General features: G+C 41.0%; 1 protein-coding gene across 4 annotated transcripts in view; it reads left to right on the forward strand.

Annotated features, from left to right (window-relative positions):
* The first annotated feature begins 1,546 nt into the window (after positions 1 to 1,546).
* Positions 1,547 to 14,873, forward strand: part of PLCL2 (phospholipase C like 2) — a 122,454-nt gene continuing 109,127 nt past the window's right edge. For all 4 annotated transcript variants that reach the window (XM_070728968.1, XM_070728970.1, XM_070728967.1 and 1 more), the window contains exons 1-2: positions 1,547 to 1,627; positions 2,267 to 2,784. In XM_070728968.1, coding sequence (XP_070585069.1) covers positions 2,473 to 2,784 — 312 coding nt within the window. In that variant the 5' untranslated portion in view covers positions 1,547 to 1,627; positions 2,267 to 2,472. The remainder of the gene's footprint in view (positions 1,628 to 2,266; positions 2,785 to 14,873) is intronic.

Raw genomic sequence — 14,873 nt, forward strand, 5'->3', positions numbered from 1 at the left:
CATGAAAAAAATGCAACTTATGAAATAAGTACTGTATTTTTGGTGTATAAGACGTACCTTTTCACCTCAAAAAATTGCTTTAAAAATTGGGTGCGTCTTATACATCAAATACTGCTGAGGCGGGACGGGAGGCAGCAGCGGTGGCGGCAACTGCTCAGGAAATATATCCTGTAAACTAAGTAAAGTTGAAGTCCACTAGTCTTAAAGCTGTCAAGTTTGAAGACCCCTGAGTCATGGATTAGAAGTGCAAGGGTCTTCAAACCTGGCAAGATTAAGGCTTGTGGACTCCAACTCCCATTCCTAAGGTAGCATGACTGGTGGAGGAATTCTGGGAGTTGGTCCACTAGTCTTAAAGCTGTCAAGTTTTGAAGACCCCTGAATTAGGGGTTAGGAGTGCAAGGGTCTTCAAACCTGGCAAGATTAAGGCTTGTGGACTCCAACTCCCATTCCTAAGGTAGCATGACTGGTGGAGGAATTCTGGGAGTTGAAGTTCACTAGTCTTGAAGCTGTCAAGTTTGAAGTTTGTAAAAAGTGTACATGGTTTTAAAAAGTATACATGGTTGTAAAAAGTATTCTGGTACACTGGTATTTTAAACAATATAATGCTACACCATTTGGTTCAGAATACTTTTTTCCTTGTTTTCTTCCTCTAAAATCTCGGTGCGTCTTGTACACTGGTGCATTTTATACACCGAAAAATATGGTAAATTTAAGTAAATTCAGTAAGGGAATGACTGAAGAAAAGGTATCCTGCTTAAAAATAAGCCAGTACTAATTCTTATGTTTTTTGTTTAATTAAAAACTGAAAGGGGAGGGGAGGCAGGGTTGTGATAAAGTGGTTTTTTTCTCTTTCAGGGTAGCGTCGATTCTGGACTTGGGCTTCTCTCTCTATCCACTCCACCGTAGTATGTGTTTGGCCTGCCGAAAGGGGTCCTGGGTGATTGCCCAATCTGAGTAGTGCTCCTTCGAATGATTGACAACTGGGTTAGGCCCGCCGCGGTGTAACAGCCAGAAGCCGAGCCTGCTGCTGTTGTTGCGTGGGTGGACTCCTGCTTGCCTTGCCTAAGGGTGTCTCGCTCTCCACTGGCTAATTTCCTAGCCGGTCGGCGGTTCTATGAATCTATCACTGCGCGTATCCGGCTTCAGGCAGAGGCGGGAAAGGAGAGGAAGCCGCGATTGTTGGTGCTGTTATTGAGGCCAGAGGAAGAAAGCGAAGCCAGCAGTAGTGACTTATCTCACCTTGTGGAGGTGTGTTATTTTGGGCGGGTGAAAAAGAGAAGGAATTGGGCGGCAATAAAGGTTAGAAGTAGCATAAAGGATAGCATTGGACAGGATTGGACGGTGCTGGGGAAGGGGATGTTGCGTGGGCGGGATTTGAGGACACTGTAGAGGCTCAGAAGAGTTGCCCGGAGCAGTGAGCCGAAAGCGGAGGACGTGTGGAAGTGAAAGCCCGGAGTAATGCAGGCAAATTGTGCACGTGGGCGCCCTGTTGCCGGAAGAAGGATCTGTGCCGGGGCTTGCAGGCTCAGTTACTGCTGTTGGAAGAGATGGTTGTCCGCGTTGAATCTCAGAGGTGTATCCGCCCGCTCCTTCGGGGCGGTCGAAGCAGTTCTCTTTATGGAAGGAGGTGTGTACGCTGTTCCCGCGCGCCCTTTGCTCCTCGGACACCCAGATAATGAGTAGGGCGGGAATAACATTTCAAGGCTAACACGCGGCGGGTGTGGATTGATAGCGGATATAAAAGGACGGAGCTTGGCGCTTTGCTCAGTGTGTATGAACAGAGATGGGGGAACTGAAAATAAGAGCAGGACCCGTGCGGTATGCTTGTTGATGGTTGGGAGGGAAACCACGATGCTTTCCGTTTTCAATCTTAACTATATTTCTTTGGCTATTCCACTGCAGACGGTGCAAAAACACTATTTCTCTTTGCCTTATACTTGTAAACGCGAGCGGCTAGTCGCAGCGTTTACCTTTGGCAGGACTGCTGCGCCTCGTACATCGCAACACGGGCGCCTCTATATTTTTTGGCGGAAAGGATTGCGATTGTTTTTCTACATTCTCGTTCTTCGTCTTTGTTGTAGCGGGAAGGGACTGTAGCCTTAGCCTTTGTGTGCTGCTAAAGCATTTGATTGTTGAAATTTCATCGCTTCCTCCTTCCTCATCGTTCGTGCGTGTGGTACGCAATATTTTAAGTAATGAATATTTCTGGAACCTCATTTAAGAGCAGATTGACCTGCCATATTCTCCTTTTTCTTGCTTTCCCCAGGTGTGTGTAGATCTCAGAGGTGTCTCCAGCACTTTGCAATTTAAACTACAAAAGGAGAGGGAGCGTTTGGCCACTCATCTCTTCAGATCTTTTGTGTCAGGGGAAAAAAGCGGAAAGAGAAGCACAATCATCATCACTGAGCCACTGCAGGAGGCGAAGAAGGAAAGCAGGAAAATCACAACAGTGTATTGCTTCTTTAGAATCAGATGGCGGAATTTGGCACCAGAGGGGGAGACGCTAGTGGGGGAAGAACAACCTCCTCACCAAATTTGGCACATGGAAATGTGGCTTTTAAGGCAGGAGATGGGGAAGGAGGAGGAGGAGGAGGGGGCAGTGGTATTGCAAGAATCCATTTGGACAGTGCTCACAATGGGGTCTCCAATGGTGATTGTGCTCTAGTAGGAAACAGAGAACACATAGACTCTCCTCAACCAGGCAGCCCTGCTGTAGAGAGAGGATATTCCAGTCTGCACCCAGAAGGCAAATCTGGTATTCCCAAGAAAGCCAGCATTATCAAGGTAAGACAATATATTTTTAGCTTTTATTGACTCCGAGAATATAACTTGTTGGGGATACAAAATGACCCTGTATAGGTCAAGTTGTCCTGATCACCCAGCGTCATAAGCAATCTGATTGCTGATAGGCAGAAGCTGCAGCTGTACAGGCCAGGAAGGACATCACATGCCCAATAACAAATTTTGTTTATATAAATTAAGAAACATTATCTCTGTAAAAGGTTCTTGACAAATTAGCTGATGGAACTGAAGGTAAATGTTGCTGAGGATATAAAATGACCCTGTGCAGGAGAGGTTATCCTGATTTTATAAGCAGTCTCTGCTGATTGGTAATACTGTAATTGCAGCTGTGCAGGCCAGGAAAGATGTCAAAATTCCAATAACGTTTTGTTAATATGTTGCATGTTTTTTGTTTTACATAACCTCTGTAAAAGGTTATTGGCAAATAAATTATTCTCAGAATGGATGGGAGGGAATTCCACCCCAATAAAGTATGAAATCAATCCACCTTATAAAGATTGTAGATTAAACAGGTTTTTTTGCTGACCATAGGGGCTATTAGATGCACCTGTGCAGCAGTTTTTCCTCTTGCTGACTGATATATAGCAAGTCATGAACATGAGGGATTAATGATGTGGGTAAGAGAAAAAATTAGAATGCTTTTTTGAAGATGACAGCATATCATTCAGGATATTGACAGCGTTAGAGAGTATTATAAGAGTATTATATTTAGAGCAAAAATAAAATGTTTCTTTCTATGTACTTTATTTAAATATAGAGAAATTATACAAAACCCCCTCCCAGTTAAAATAGTCTATTTGTATATTTTCGATCTAGGCTGTTTGCTACAGAAAAAGAATGCACCAAAAATTACATAAAATGGGATTCTATATGGAGTGACATATATATCGGTACTCTTGGAGTAAATGTTTTGGGTAGTATTACATTCTGTTTCAAAATCTTGTTTGAGATTCAAGGGACGAACTCAAGGACAGGCATTACCATAATGCATTTGTCAACATTTTGCATCTACCTTTTTTTAGAGACTGGCTTTGCCACAACATCATATCTGGCAATCTATAGTAGAGGGGTTTTTTTACAATGATTTTTTGCACATACACAGTGATCTATGTGTATAAATATAATCTAATTTTAGTTAAGAATTTATTTTTATTTATTTATTTGACTTCTATGCCATCCAACCCCGAAGGACTCAGGGCGGCTTATAAACAATATAAAAAAGTACAGTTAACAATAAAAAGAAGTCAAGTAAAAATTAAAAAAATAACCCCAGTTAAGGCCCACAATTCAGCAATCCAGTCAAAACATACATATCACTCAATCCCAGAGGTCTTTTCACCTAAGTCCAGATTCAAATATTCCAGATATCAAATTAGATTCAAATATTCCAGATGAAATGTTATTTTAACCTAAACTAAAACTTATTTGGAAATAAACTATGGATCCATACTGTGGTATATAAAAATGAACATTGCCTTCTCTGGATAATTGTTGATATTAAATTATCTATCTAGCAGTCAGTGTAAAACTGCATATTTCCTTTAACGTTTTTAGGACATAATTTCTTGACAATTTCTGTATATTAAATAAGGTTATTTTTGTATTATCTGTAGAGCTGTTGTCATTATTTCACGTGGTCTGAGTTTCAGTGCTATTTTAGGTGCATTGGCTCATTTTTATTTTGGACAGGAGTGTTGTTCTGTAGAGCCAAATCCTATATATGTTTACTTGGAAGCTAGCCCTACTAGGTTCAGTAGAGGTTATTTCTGTTTAAATGTTATCAGCATTAAAGCTATATGAATTTTATGTAAGCCATATCTTAGAATTTTATAATCATATACAGTTGTACCTTGTCTTAGGAACTTAATTCATTCCGTGATGAGGTTCATAAGTAGAAAAGTTCGTAAGATGAAACTATGTTTCCCATAGGAATCAATGTAAAAGCGAATAATGCATGCAATCCTAAAACTCACCCCTTTTGCCTTGCGCCACTTGGAATCCCTGCCTCCAGACTTCCATTGCCAGCCGAAGCGCCCGTTCTTTCGCTGCTGGGATTTCCCTGTGGCTCCCCTCGCTGAAAGGCAAAAATGAAGCGAATCCCAGTGAGGGAGCCTCAGGGAAATCCCAGCAGCACAAGAACGGGCGCTTTGGCTGGCAACGGAAGTCCGGAGGTGGGGTTTCCCAGCGAGGGGAGCCGCAGGGGAATCCCAGCAGTGCAAGAATGGGTGCTTCAGCTGGCAACGGAAGTCCAGAGGCGGGGATTCCCAGCGAAAGGCTCATGGGAATCTCAGCACATCGTCTGGCAACAGAAATCCGGAGGCGGGGCATCCCAGCGGCGGCGGTTTGGGTTCGTAAGGTGAAAATAGTTCAGAAGAAGAGGCAAAAAAAAATCTTAAACACCGTCTTCATATCTCAAAAAGTTTGTTAGAAGAGGCGTTCGTAAGACAAGGTACCACTGTACATGGTTATGCAAAATTTCTGAAAACTGGGTTTTCCTTCTTAATAGACTATTTATAGATATCTATATTCAGCATTATTACTCTTCATACATATGAATATTAAGTGTAATATACATAAGGAGCAGAAATACCTACTTGTGTAAAACAGTTATTTTCCAAATCGAATTCATGTGGTATGTCATATTATTTTCAATATATATGGTGGCTAATGCAGAAATCTATTGATAAAATGAATAGATTTAACAAATGTAATAGGTATATATTTTTTAAATGATTCTATCATTTGATTCTATATAATTTCCAAAAATTATATGATAAACATTGATATTGAAATAAGGTATAAATCCATATGTATGTAAATAATACATGGTGCGGTTACTTTCCTGTACACCAGCATTTCCCAAAGTGTGGTACGCGTATCCCCAGGGATACGGGAAGAGTTTGGTGGGGGCATGCATTCATAAAAGGTTCTGAAATACATCTTGCCTTTTCCAACTTTATATTTATGTGAGGTTGCTTTTTCAGCATTTGTAGACATTAAGTCGAAAGAAAGGAACAGACTATTGGATGTGGAACCGCATCTCAGATTAAAATTAACAACCAGGGAACGAAATTATAATGATCTGTCATCTCAGCACAAATAATTTCATCCTTCTCATTGATCCAAATGTTACTTATAACATAACTTTTATTTATATTTTATTATGAATAATTTTATTTTTCATTTATTATTTTGTGTATGTACCACAAAAAGAAAAAAATAAATATATTTTGATTGTTATTAAAATACATCCATATTATTTGATGAGGAGTACCAAGTGTTATAAAAATTATAGAAGGGGTACACATATGTCAAAAGTTTGGGAAACACTGCTGTATACAATGTATTTTTAAAACATTTGTTATCTTTCTGACTGAACAATATATTTTTCTTGCTATCTTGTCTCCTACTGTTGCTCTATTCTTAAACTTCATTTTGTCCAAAGACTTCACTACAGTTTATTTTGATTTTGATGCTGAATTTAACATTTGGCAAAAATAGTTCAAGTTACAAGAGGAGTGTTTTGTTGTTTTTCAGGGAGCTTCAAAACCTGATTAATGTTCATTTTGGTTGCATGTATAAAATCCTGACTTAAACTAGGTAGTATTTCTGAGGAGTCCTCTATGTCTCCTGAGGGGACCTCTTATAGTAATAATTTCTGCTTCCAAAAAGCTAGTCTCTGTTCGTTTTCTGTGTAGGCCTCACCTATGTTGCAGTTCTCCCTGTCCTATTTGTAACCTCTGGGTTGCATCAAAGTAGTAGTAGTAGTAGTAGTAGTAGCAGTAGTAGTGCAGTAGACAAAGCTAAATAGAAAGTATTGTAAAACTGCATATTCAAGCTCTGGTTCTTTTTAGGATGTTGCTGTAGCTGCAAGGGTGCAGATATTTGACGCAAGTCCATAACCCAGGTTTTACTTATAATGTATAAGGCAGTGATGGCGAACCTTTTTTTTAATCTTGGGTGCCAAAATGATTCGTGTACACACCCACAATCATAATGCAATGCCCTCCCCCTATACAACCCCTGTGCTGCCCTCCGCACAGGCACATAGCCCCCCCCCCCCCGCTGCCCCCTTTCCCCCACATGCACACAGGCCGCACAGAAGTCTCTGAATTTCTGGTAGGCCCATTGGGCCATTTTTCACTATCTCCAGGGTTCAGAAAAGCCTCAGGATGGTGAAAAACAGCCCAATGGGATCTTCCATTTGGGGCATTTATTGCCATTCCCAGGGTTCAGTAGGCTTTCCTGAAGCCTGGGAGAGGAAAAATGGCCAAAAAGAAGGCTCAAAATAATCTGGAGCTGACATAGGGCAATGCCTCGTGTGCCCTCAGATATGGCTCCATGTCTCCAAACACGTGCCATAAGTTTGCCATCACTGGTGTAAGGCCTTAAGCTTCTCAGGACCTTTATTTAGTTTATTTCTGAGTTCATCTGGATAGATCCTATTGCCTGTCAAATAGGACAGACAATAGGATCTATCCAACTCCTAAACAAAATTAATAAACAAAACAAAACAAATAAAATATTAGTAATAGGAAGAAGAAAACTGCGGCATCACAAACCTTAGAAATGGGGATAATACATACATTGATGGAAATAGCTACCTCTGTTCAGTTTCCTCAGAAATCAGCTTACAATATAAATCTATGGATGGATATAGCATTGCTTCCAGCTGTCGGGATTCAGCTCCAGTGATCTCAGAGGCCGATGTCTTAGGAGAACCTGAACGAAAAATAAGGCAATGGGTCCAGATGGCATCCACCCCAGAGTTCATAAAGAACTCAGATATGTGATTGCTACCCCCTGACTGATTTGTTTAACCAATCCCTTTTAACAGGAGATGTTCCCGATGATTGGAGAATGACCAGTGTTGTGCCTATCTACAAGAAGGGCAATAGAGAAGAAGCTGGTAACTACAGGCCAGTTAGCTTGACATCAGTTATAGTTAAAATGATGGAGACTCTACTCAGAAGGAGGATGAATCAGCACCTAAAAACCAATAACGTATTGGACCCAAACCAGCATGGCTTTACTAAGGGCAAATGATGTCAGATTAATCTCATTGATTTCTTTGACTATGTCACGAAGGTGTTGGATGAAGGTGGTGCTGTGGATATTGCCTATCTGGGCTTCAGCAAAGCCTTTGATACTTTGATACTGTTCCACATAAAGATAGATGCACTAGTGAAGATTGGACTTAATGCCTGGATAGTTTAGTAGATTTGTAGCTGGCTGAAGTGTAAATATCAGAGGGTTGTTGATAATGGTGAGTATTCTGAGCAGAGCCTGGTTACAAGTGGTGTGCCACAAGGGTCTGTTTTGGGTCCTATTTTTAATATGTTTGTGAATGACATAGAGGAAGTGTCAGGCCGAAGCCATCATTTGGAGTTAGAGCCTGCTACAGTAGCACAGTATTAGGGGAATTGGGAGGGGTAGTTGAATGAGAGGGAAAGTTACTAGCCACAACAAATTCCTTTCTTAGAGCTCAAGGTCATCTTTTGTTCTACATCAACTGAAGAAAAGAGTAAGTTGGTGGAATCCCTGGACTCGGACTGGTCCTTGTGATGAAATTGTGGGTATGGGGATATGGGATGAACCTTAAACTGGGTGGGGTACTGGAAAGAAGTTAGTATCGGAATGGCAGTAGCGTAACCAACATGGTTCTGATAATAAATCAAACTTTATGCGAGAGAAATGGACTGGAAGCTGATTTATTTCTTAGATGCTATTTGGGGCATTGACAAGAAGGTTTGGTAGGGAAGGTTTGCCTATTTGCCAAAGACTCTAAAGTGTGCAATAGGGTTGGTATTCCTGCAGGCATCTGTAATATGACAAATGATTTAGCTTTGTATTGGCAGTTCTGTGTTAGCAAAAACTTCAGAAGAGAAGGATTTAGGAGTAGTGATTTCTGACAGTCTCAAAATGGGTGAACAGTGCTGTCAGGCAGTAGAGAAAGCAAGTAGAAGGCTTGAGTGCATACCTAGAGGTATAATAAGCAGGAAGAGGGAGATTGTAATGCCGCTGTATAGAGCGCTATTGAGACCACATTTGGAATACTGTGTTCAGTTCTGGAGACCTGCACCTACAAAAACATATTGATAAAATTGAACTGGTCCAAAGATGGGCTACAAAAATGGTGGAAGATCTTAAATATAAAACTTATCAGGAAAGACTTAATGAACTCAATCTGTATAGTCCGGAGGGCAGAAGGGAAAGGGGGAAGACATGATTGAAACATTTAAATATGTTAAAGGGTTAAACAAGGTTCAGGAGGAAGTGTTTTTTAATAGGAAAGTGAACACAAGAACAAGGGGGCACAGTCTGTGTTTAGTTGGGGGAAAGATCAGAAACAATGTGAGAAAATATTATTTTACTGAAATAGTAGATGTTTGGAACAAACTTCCAGCAGACATGGTTGGTAAATCATGCCTGGGATAAACATACAGTGGAACCCCGACATAAGAGCTGCTCTACTTAAGAGCAACTCGAGATAAGAGCTGGGAGGGGAGAGATATTTTTGTTCTACTTACAAGCCCAAATTCGAGATACAAGCGCCAAGGAGCTGTCTCCTGAAGCCAAACGCTAACTTCCGCGTTCGGCTTCAGGAGACAGCTGCGAAGCGGCGCGCGTGTTTTAAAAGGTTGCAGCCGGCCTGGGGGGCTCGGGGGGGTGCTTGCAGCTTTCTTTCTTGCTCTTTTTCTTTCTCTCTTTTACCTTCCCTTCCTCTATTTCTTCTTTTCTTTCTCCTTCCCACCTTCTTCCCTCCCTCCCTCCCTTCACTCATTCCTCTCTTACTCTCCCCTTTCATAAGTTTCCTTGCTTCCTTCCTCTGTTCCTGTCCCTTCCCCCTTTCTTTCTTGCTTTCTTTCTTGCTTTCTTTCTTGCTCTTTTTCTTTCTCTCTTTTACCTTCCCTTCCTCTATTTCTTCTTTTCTTTCTCCTTCCCACCTTCTTCCCTCCCTCCCTCCCTTCACTCATTCCTCTCTTACTCTCCCCTTTCATAAGTTTCCTTGCTTCCTTCCTCTGTTCCTGTCCCTTCCCTCTTTCCTTCCTTCCTTCCCACCCTCCGTCCATTCATTCACCCATTCCTCTCTTGATCGCTTAAAGCCGGTCCCTGGTGCAAAAAGGGTTGGGGACCTCTGTCCTACAGGATTGGGTGGCAGAGAAGTTGAACATATGTAAATTTAAAAGTTTAAGAAAGTTTACAAGTTAAGTGAAAGAAACTTCATTATTCATTTATATGTACATGTACATTTCTTCATTAAAAACATGTCTTTCTGCATAATTTAGACTAACTTTGTGAGTTTTTTGAGGGCTGGAACCAATTAAAATTATTTACATTAATTCCTATGGGGAAAAGTCGTTCGAGATAAGAGCTGCTCGACTTAAGAGCCCAGGTCCGGAACGAATTAAACTCGTATCTCGAGGTACCACTGTATATCCATCCTAAGATAAAATACAGGAAATAGTATAAGGGCAGACTAGATGGACCATGAGGTCTTTTTCTGTTGTCAATCATCTGTGTTTCTATGTTTCTAAAATGTCATCCTATAATTGCTTATAGACTAACATTCTGGAATTCTCTCTCCCCTACAATCTGCATGAGTTTGGGCTTTTATTTACTGCTTTTCTTCCCTTTTCCCTATCCTTTTCTTTTAAAATATGGTTTAAATTCAGAGGAGAACTAGAAGAAGGAATATTTCATGAACCCAATTAAGTTATCCATTGCTAGCTATTTCTCAGAATGTTAATGAGGAAGTAAGGTAAGATTTTATGATGCTTCTGTCTTTAGGAGAACCAATAATCTATGTTTTATTTAAGTTGCTCAGGAGTCTATTTCTGTGATGGCAGGCCTCTGGCACACATGTCAGAGATGGCATGTAGAGTCCTCTTTGTGGGAACGTGCACAGTTGCCAGCTGGTTTTCTGGTTTCCGGCAGGTTTATGCGTGCTGGCCAGCTGGTCTTTGTGTATGCCAAAGAGCCAGAAACTTGAAGACCATCCCTGGCGTGGTACATGCACACTGGCCAGCTGCTCTTTGGATTTTGGCGCTCCAGTGCATGCACACATGTGCGTGTGTTCTACTTTTGTCATCACTGGTCTACTCTTTCATCCTTTTATGAGAATAATTCTGTGAAGTACGATTGAAAAGAAAGTTCTTTGTTATGTTGTGAGCTTCAGGTAAGAACACTGAGTGTCTCTGGTTCTCCTCTAACTATCATAATTTAAGATTAAGTAGCTACAATAGAACTCCATGTGGTCAGACTAATAGGAGATCAGATTTAAAGTTCCTGGAGAGTATCAAATTGCCTATTCCTGTTCTACTTCTTCATTAGTTGTTTATTTTGTGCACCATCTATCAAGATTGAATGAAAAGTCTCCATCTTAATTGAAGCAAAGGAAGCAATGAAGCAGAAAAATCCTTGGTTCTGTTAAGATTTTTAAATATCTTATCAGACTATTTGTGACAATAACCCAATCAATTTGATTTAGAAAAAACTACTACTTTTTTATGGAGACTAAATGAAATAATATAATTGAAATAGTAAAGTTATAGAAAAAAGAATAGTAAAAAGATAGTAGTAAAAGAATAGTAAAAAATAAAACGGTTATTTTGAATGAGATAAAAAGAACAATTACAGAAGATAAAACCGGAAATAAAAATGAACTGTGCAAACAAAGCATTGAATTTGTGAATAAACTAGAGCAGGGGTGGGCAATTAATTTTGCCATGGGGCCGCATGAGAAATTGGGATAGTTTTAGAGGGCTGGACTAATATAATTAACTCAGTTCTACCCTCTTCCTTGTTTTCTTTCTCCCAAATTACTTCCCCCCCCATACACACACACACACACACACACACACACACACACACACACACAAAGAGCGCAAATCTCCCCCCTGTTCCTTATTAATTTATTTGCCCCCCCCCCCCGGTCTCCTCTCCCTGTTCCCTTCACTTCCTCACTCCCACTGCCCCTCTCCGGCTGGCCCCGCCCCTGCATTATCATAATAACACTCACTTATGGCACAATAACACCCAATATGGCATGGAGCCGCCCGCCTGCCTTCCTCCTCTCTGTGTCGGCCTGCCGACCCCTCCCCCAGCAGCTCTCCGCCCTTGCATCCTATCCTCTGGGCTGTTGTTCCCCCCCCCCGGCTCAGCTCCCCAGCCTGTTCCTGCTGTGGTTGGGCTGCTGCCGTCGCCCTGAGCATCAGCAACTGCCCCCCCTCCCAACCCGCTGCCTGTTGTCTGGCACCGCAGAGAGGAGAGAGCCATTGTTGTTTTCCTGCGGCAAAACGGGACTAAAAAGGGCGACCCCGATTTGTTCCGTGATGGTGGGCCTCTAAGAGACCCTTGTTGGTGGGTACTTTTTTGTCCTGTTCATTCGAGGTGCTTGTTCCCCCCCCCCCTCCATGGCTTCCTCCTTCAGGAAACCAGTCACAGATAGCGGGCAAGCCGGTCACAGACAGCGGGCGGGCCAGATGCAGCCCAAGGTCCGCCCCTTGCCCAGGTCTGAACTAGAGAAATGGTTGATATATAAATGAAGAAAAAATATTAGCAAGAATTTCAAAGATACTGTACTAAGGCATGGTACAAAAAGCATTTAATCAGTTATTACAATTTGTACAAAGGATGTGATTTCCATACAAAATAGGTTTAAAAAACAAAACAAAAACAAAGAATGCAGTGAAGCAAACACCAATTATGAATGGACCTATAACAACAAAAGGTTTCTGAAATTATAAAAAAGATTAAAGCAGAAAAGAGCTGGAGCAACATGGTGCTTCTATTTATTGATTTATTGATTGATTGGATTTGTATGCTGCCCCTCTCCGGAGACTCGGAGCGGCTAACAGCAACAATAAAACAGTGTACAATAGTAATCTAATATTAAAAACGATTAAAAACCCATTAATATAAAAACCAAACATACATACATACATACATACCGTGCATAGAATTGTAAAGGCCTAGAGGGAAAGAGGATCTCAATTCCCCCATGCCTGACGGCAGAGGTGGGTTTTAAGTAGCTTGCGAAAGGCAAGGAGGGTAGGGGCAATTCTAATCTCTGGGGGGAGTTGGTTCCAGAGGGCTGGGGCCGCCACAGAGAAGGCTCTTCCCCTGCGTCCCGCCAAGCGACATTGTTTAGTTGACGGGACCCGAAGAAGAATGATTTGGAATGAATTAATGAATGATTTGGAATGAATATTTGAAAAAAATTGCAAAATATAGATTTTTATTACAGGGAAGGAAAGATGCCTGAAATGTGGAAAGATACAAACATCAATATCCAAAGAAATTGATTCCTTTTTACAAGCTGTTTACTGCACACTTGAGCAGCTGAGAGGCAAATATTTTAAAGCTTTCCACAAAGAACTCCATATGTCATCCCTTCACCTGGTCTTTTCACTTTTAATATTTTTTTAATCTCATCTTTATTACTTTTATAAATAATTCAAGGTAGTGAACATACCAGTTTTGTACACTCGGCCCAAAGAAATAAAATGAAATTCAATGCAGAGAAAAGTAAAACCCTACATCTAGATAAGAAAAACCACAGACATACTTATAAACTGAGTGAAACCACACTCAATAGCAGTGACTGAGAGGGATCTTGGAATCTTGGTGGACAACCAACTAAATATGAGCCACCAATGTGCAGCAGCAGCCAAAAAGGCCAATACAATTCTGAATTGCATTAACAGAGGGATAAAATCTATGACTAGGGAGATACTAATATATCATTCAATAAAGCAATGGTTCTCAAACTGGGGGTTGGGACCCCTTTGGGGATTGAGTCTGGTAGTGAGTTCCATGCATCAACTATTTGGTTACTAAAATCTATTTCCTGCAGTCAAGTTTAGAGTGGTTTACTTTAAGTTTGTATCTGTTGTGTACTCATGTGTTGTTGTGGTTGAAGCTGAAGTAGTCAGGCAGGAAGGATGTAGTGTAAAAGTTTATGGGCTATTCTTAGATTGTGTATAAAGTGACGTAGTTCTAAGCTTTTGAAACCTAGGATTGTAAGTCTAGTAGCGTAGGGTATTTGTTGTGAGTGGAGGAGTGGAGGGCTCTCCTAGTAAAGTATGTCTGGACATTTTCTAGAGTGTTTAGGTCCAAAATGCGGTGTGGGTTCCAGATAGATGAGCTGTATTCAAGGATTTGTCTGGCGAAAGTTTTGTATGCTCTGGTTAGTAGTGTAAGATTACCAGAGCAGAAGCTGCATAGGATTAGGTTAACAACTCTTGAAGCCTTTTTGGCAATGTTCTTACAGTAGGCTTTGGCACTTAGGTCATTTGATATGAGTATTCTAAGGTCGTTTACAGAGTGAGGGTTGTGTGTAAGGCCTTGTTTATTCAGTTTGTATTTGGTGTTCTGATTCTTTTTCCCAATGTGTAGGATAGAGCATTTTTTTTGGTTGAGATTTGGAGTTGCCAGATGTTTGACCATTCAGACATAAAGTCAAGGTCTTTTTGGACAAACAATGTTATTTGTGGTGTTGAAAAGTTTAACATTGTCGGCAAAGAGAATGCAGTTGATTGTAATGTGATCAGAAAGGTCATTTATATAGAGCAGTGTTTTTCAACCAGTGTGCCGTGGCACACTAATGTGCCGCAGCCCATGGTCAGGTGTGCCGCGAGAGGGGAGAGAGAAAGAGAGAGCGAGAGAAAGAGCAAGAAAGCGAGAGAGAAAGAAAGCAAGAGAGAGAGAAAAAGAAAGCAAAAGAGAAAGAGCGAGAAAGAAAGCAAGAGAGAGAGAGAGAAAGAGAAAGAAAGCAAGAGAGAGAGAAAGAAAGCAAGAGAGAGAGAGAAAGCAAGAAAGAAAGCAAGAGAGAGAGAAAGAAAGCGAGAGAGAGAGAGTGAGAGAAAGAAAGCAAGAGAGAGAAAACAGAGAAAGAGAGAGAAAGCAAGAGAGACAGAAAGAGAGTGAGTGAGAGAAAGAAAGCAAGAAAGAGAGAGAAGGAGAGGAAGGGAGAAAGAGAGAGAAATGAGAGAAAAAAGGGGAGAAAAAAGAAATGAGAAAATGATTGAGGCAGAGAATGAAAGAAAAGAGAGAGAAACAAAAGAGAG

The sequence above is a fragment of the Erythrolamprus reginae genome, chromosome Z, assembly GCF_031021105.1.
Source record: "Erythrolamprus reginae isolate rEryReg1 chromosome Z, rEryReg1.hap1, whole genome shotgun sequence".
In the NCBI taxonomy this organism is placed as follows: Eukaryota; Metazoa; Chordata; class Lepidosauria; order Squamata; family Dipsadidae; genus Erythrolamprus; species Erythrolamprus reginae.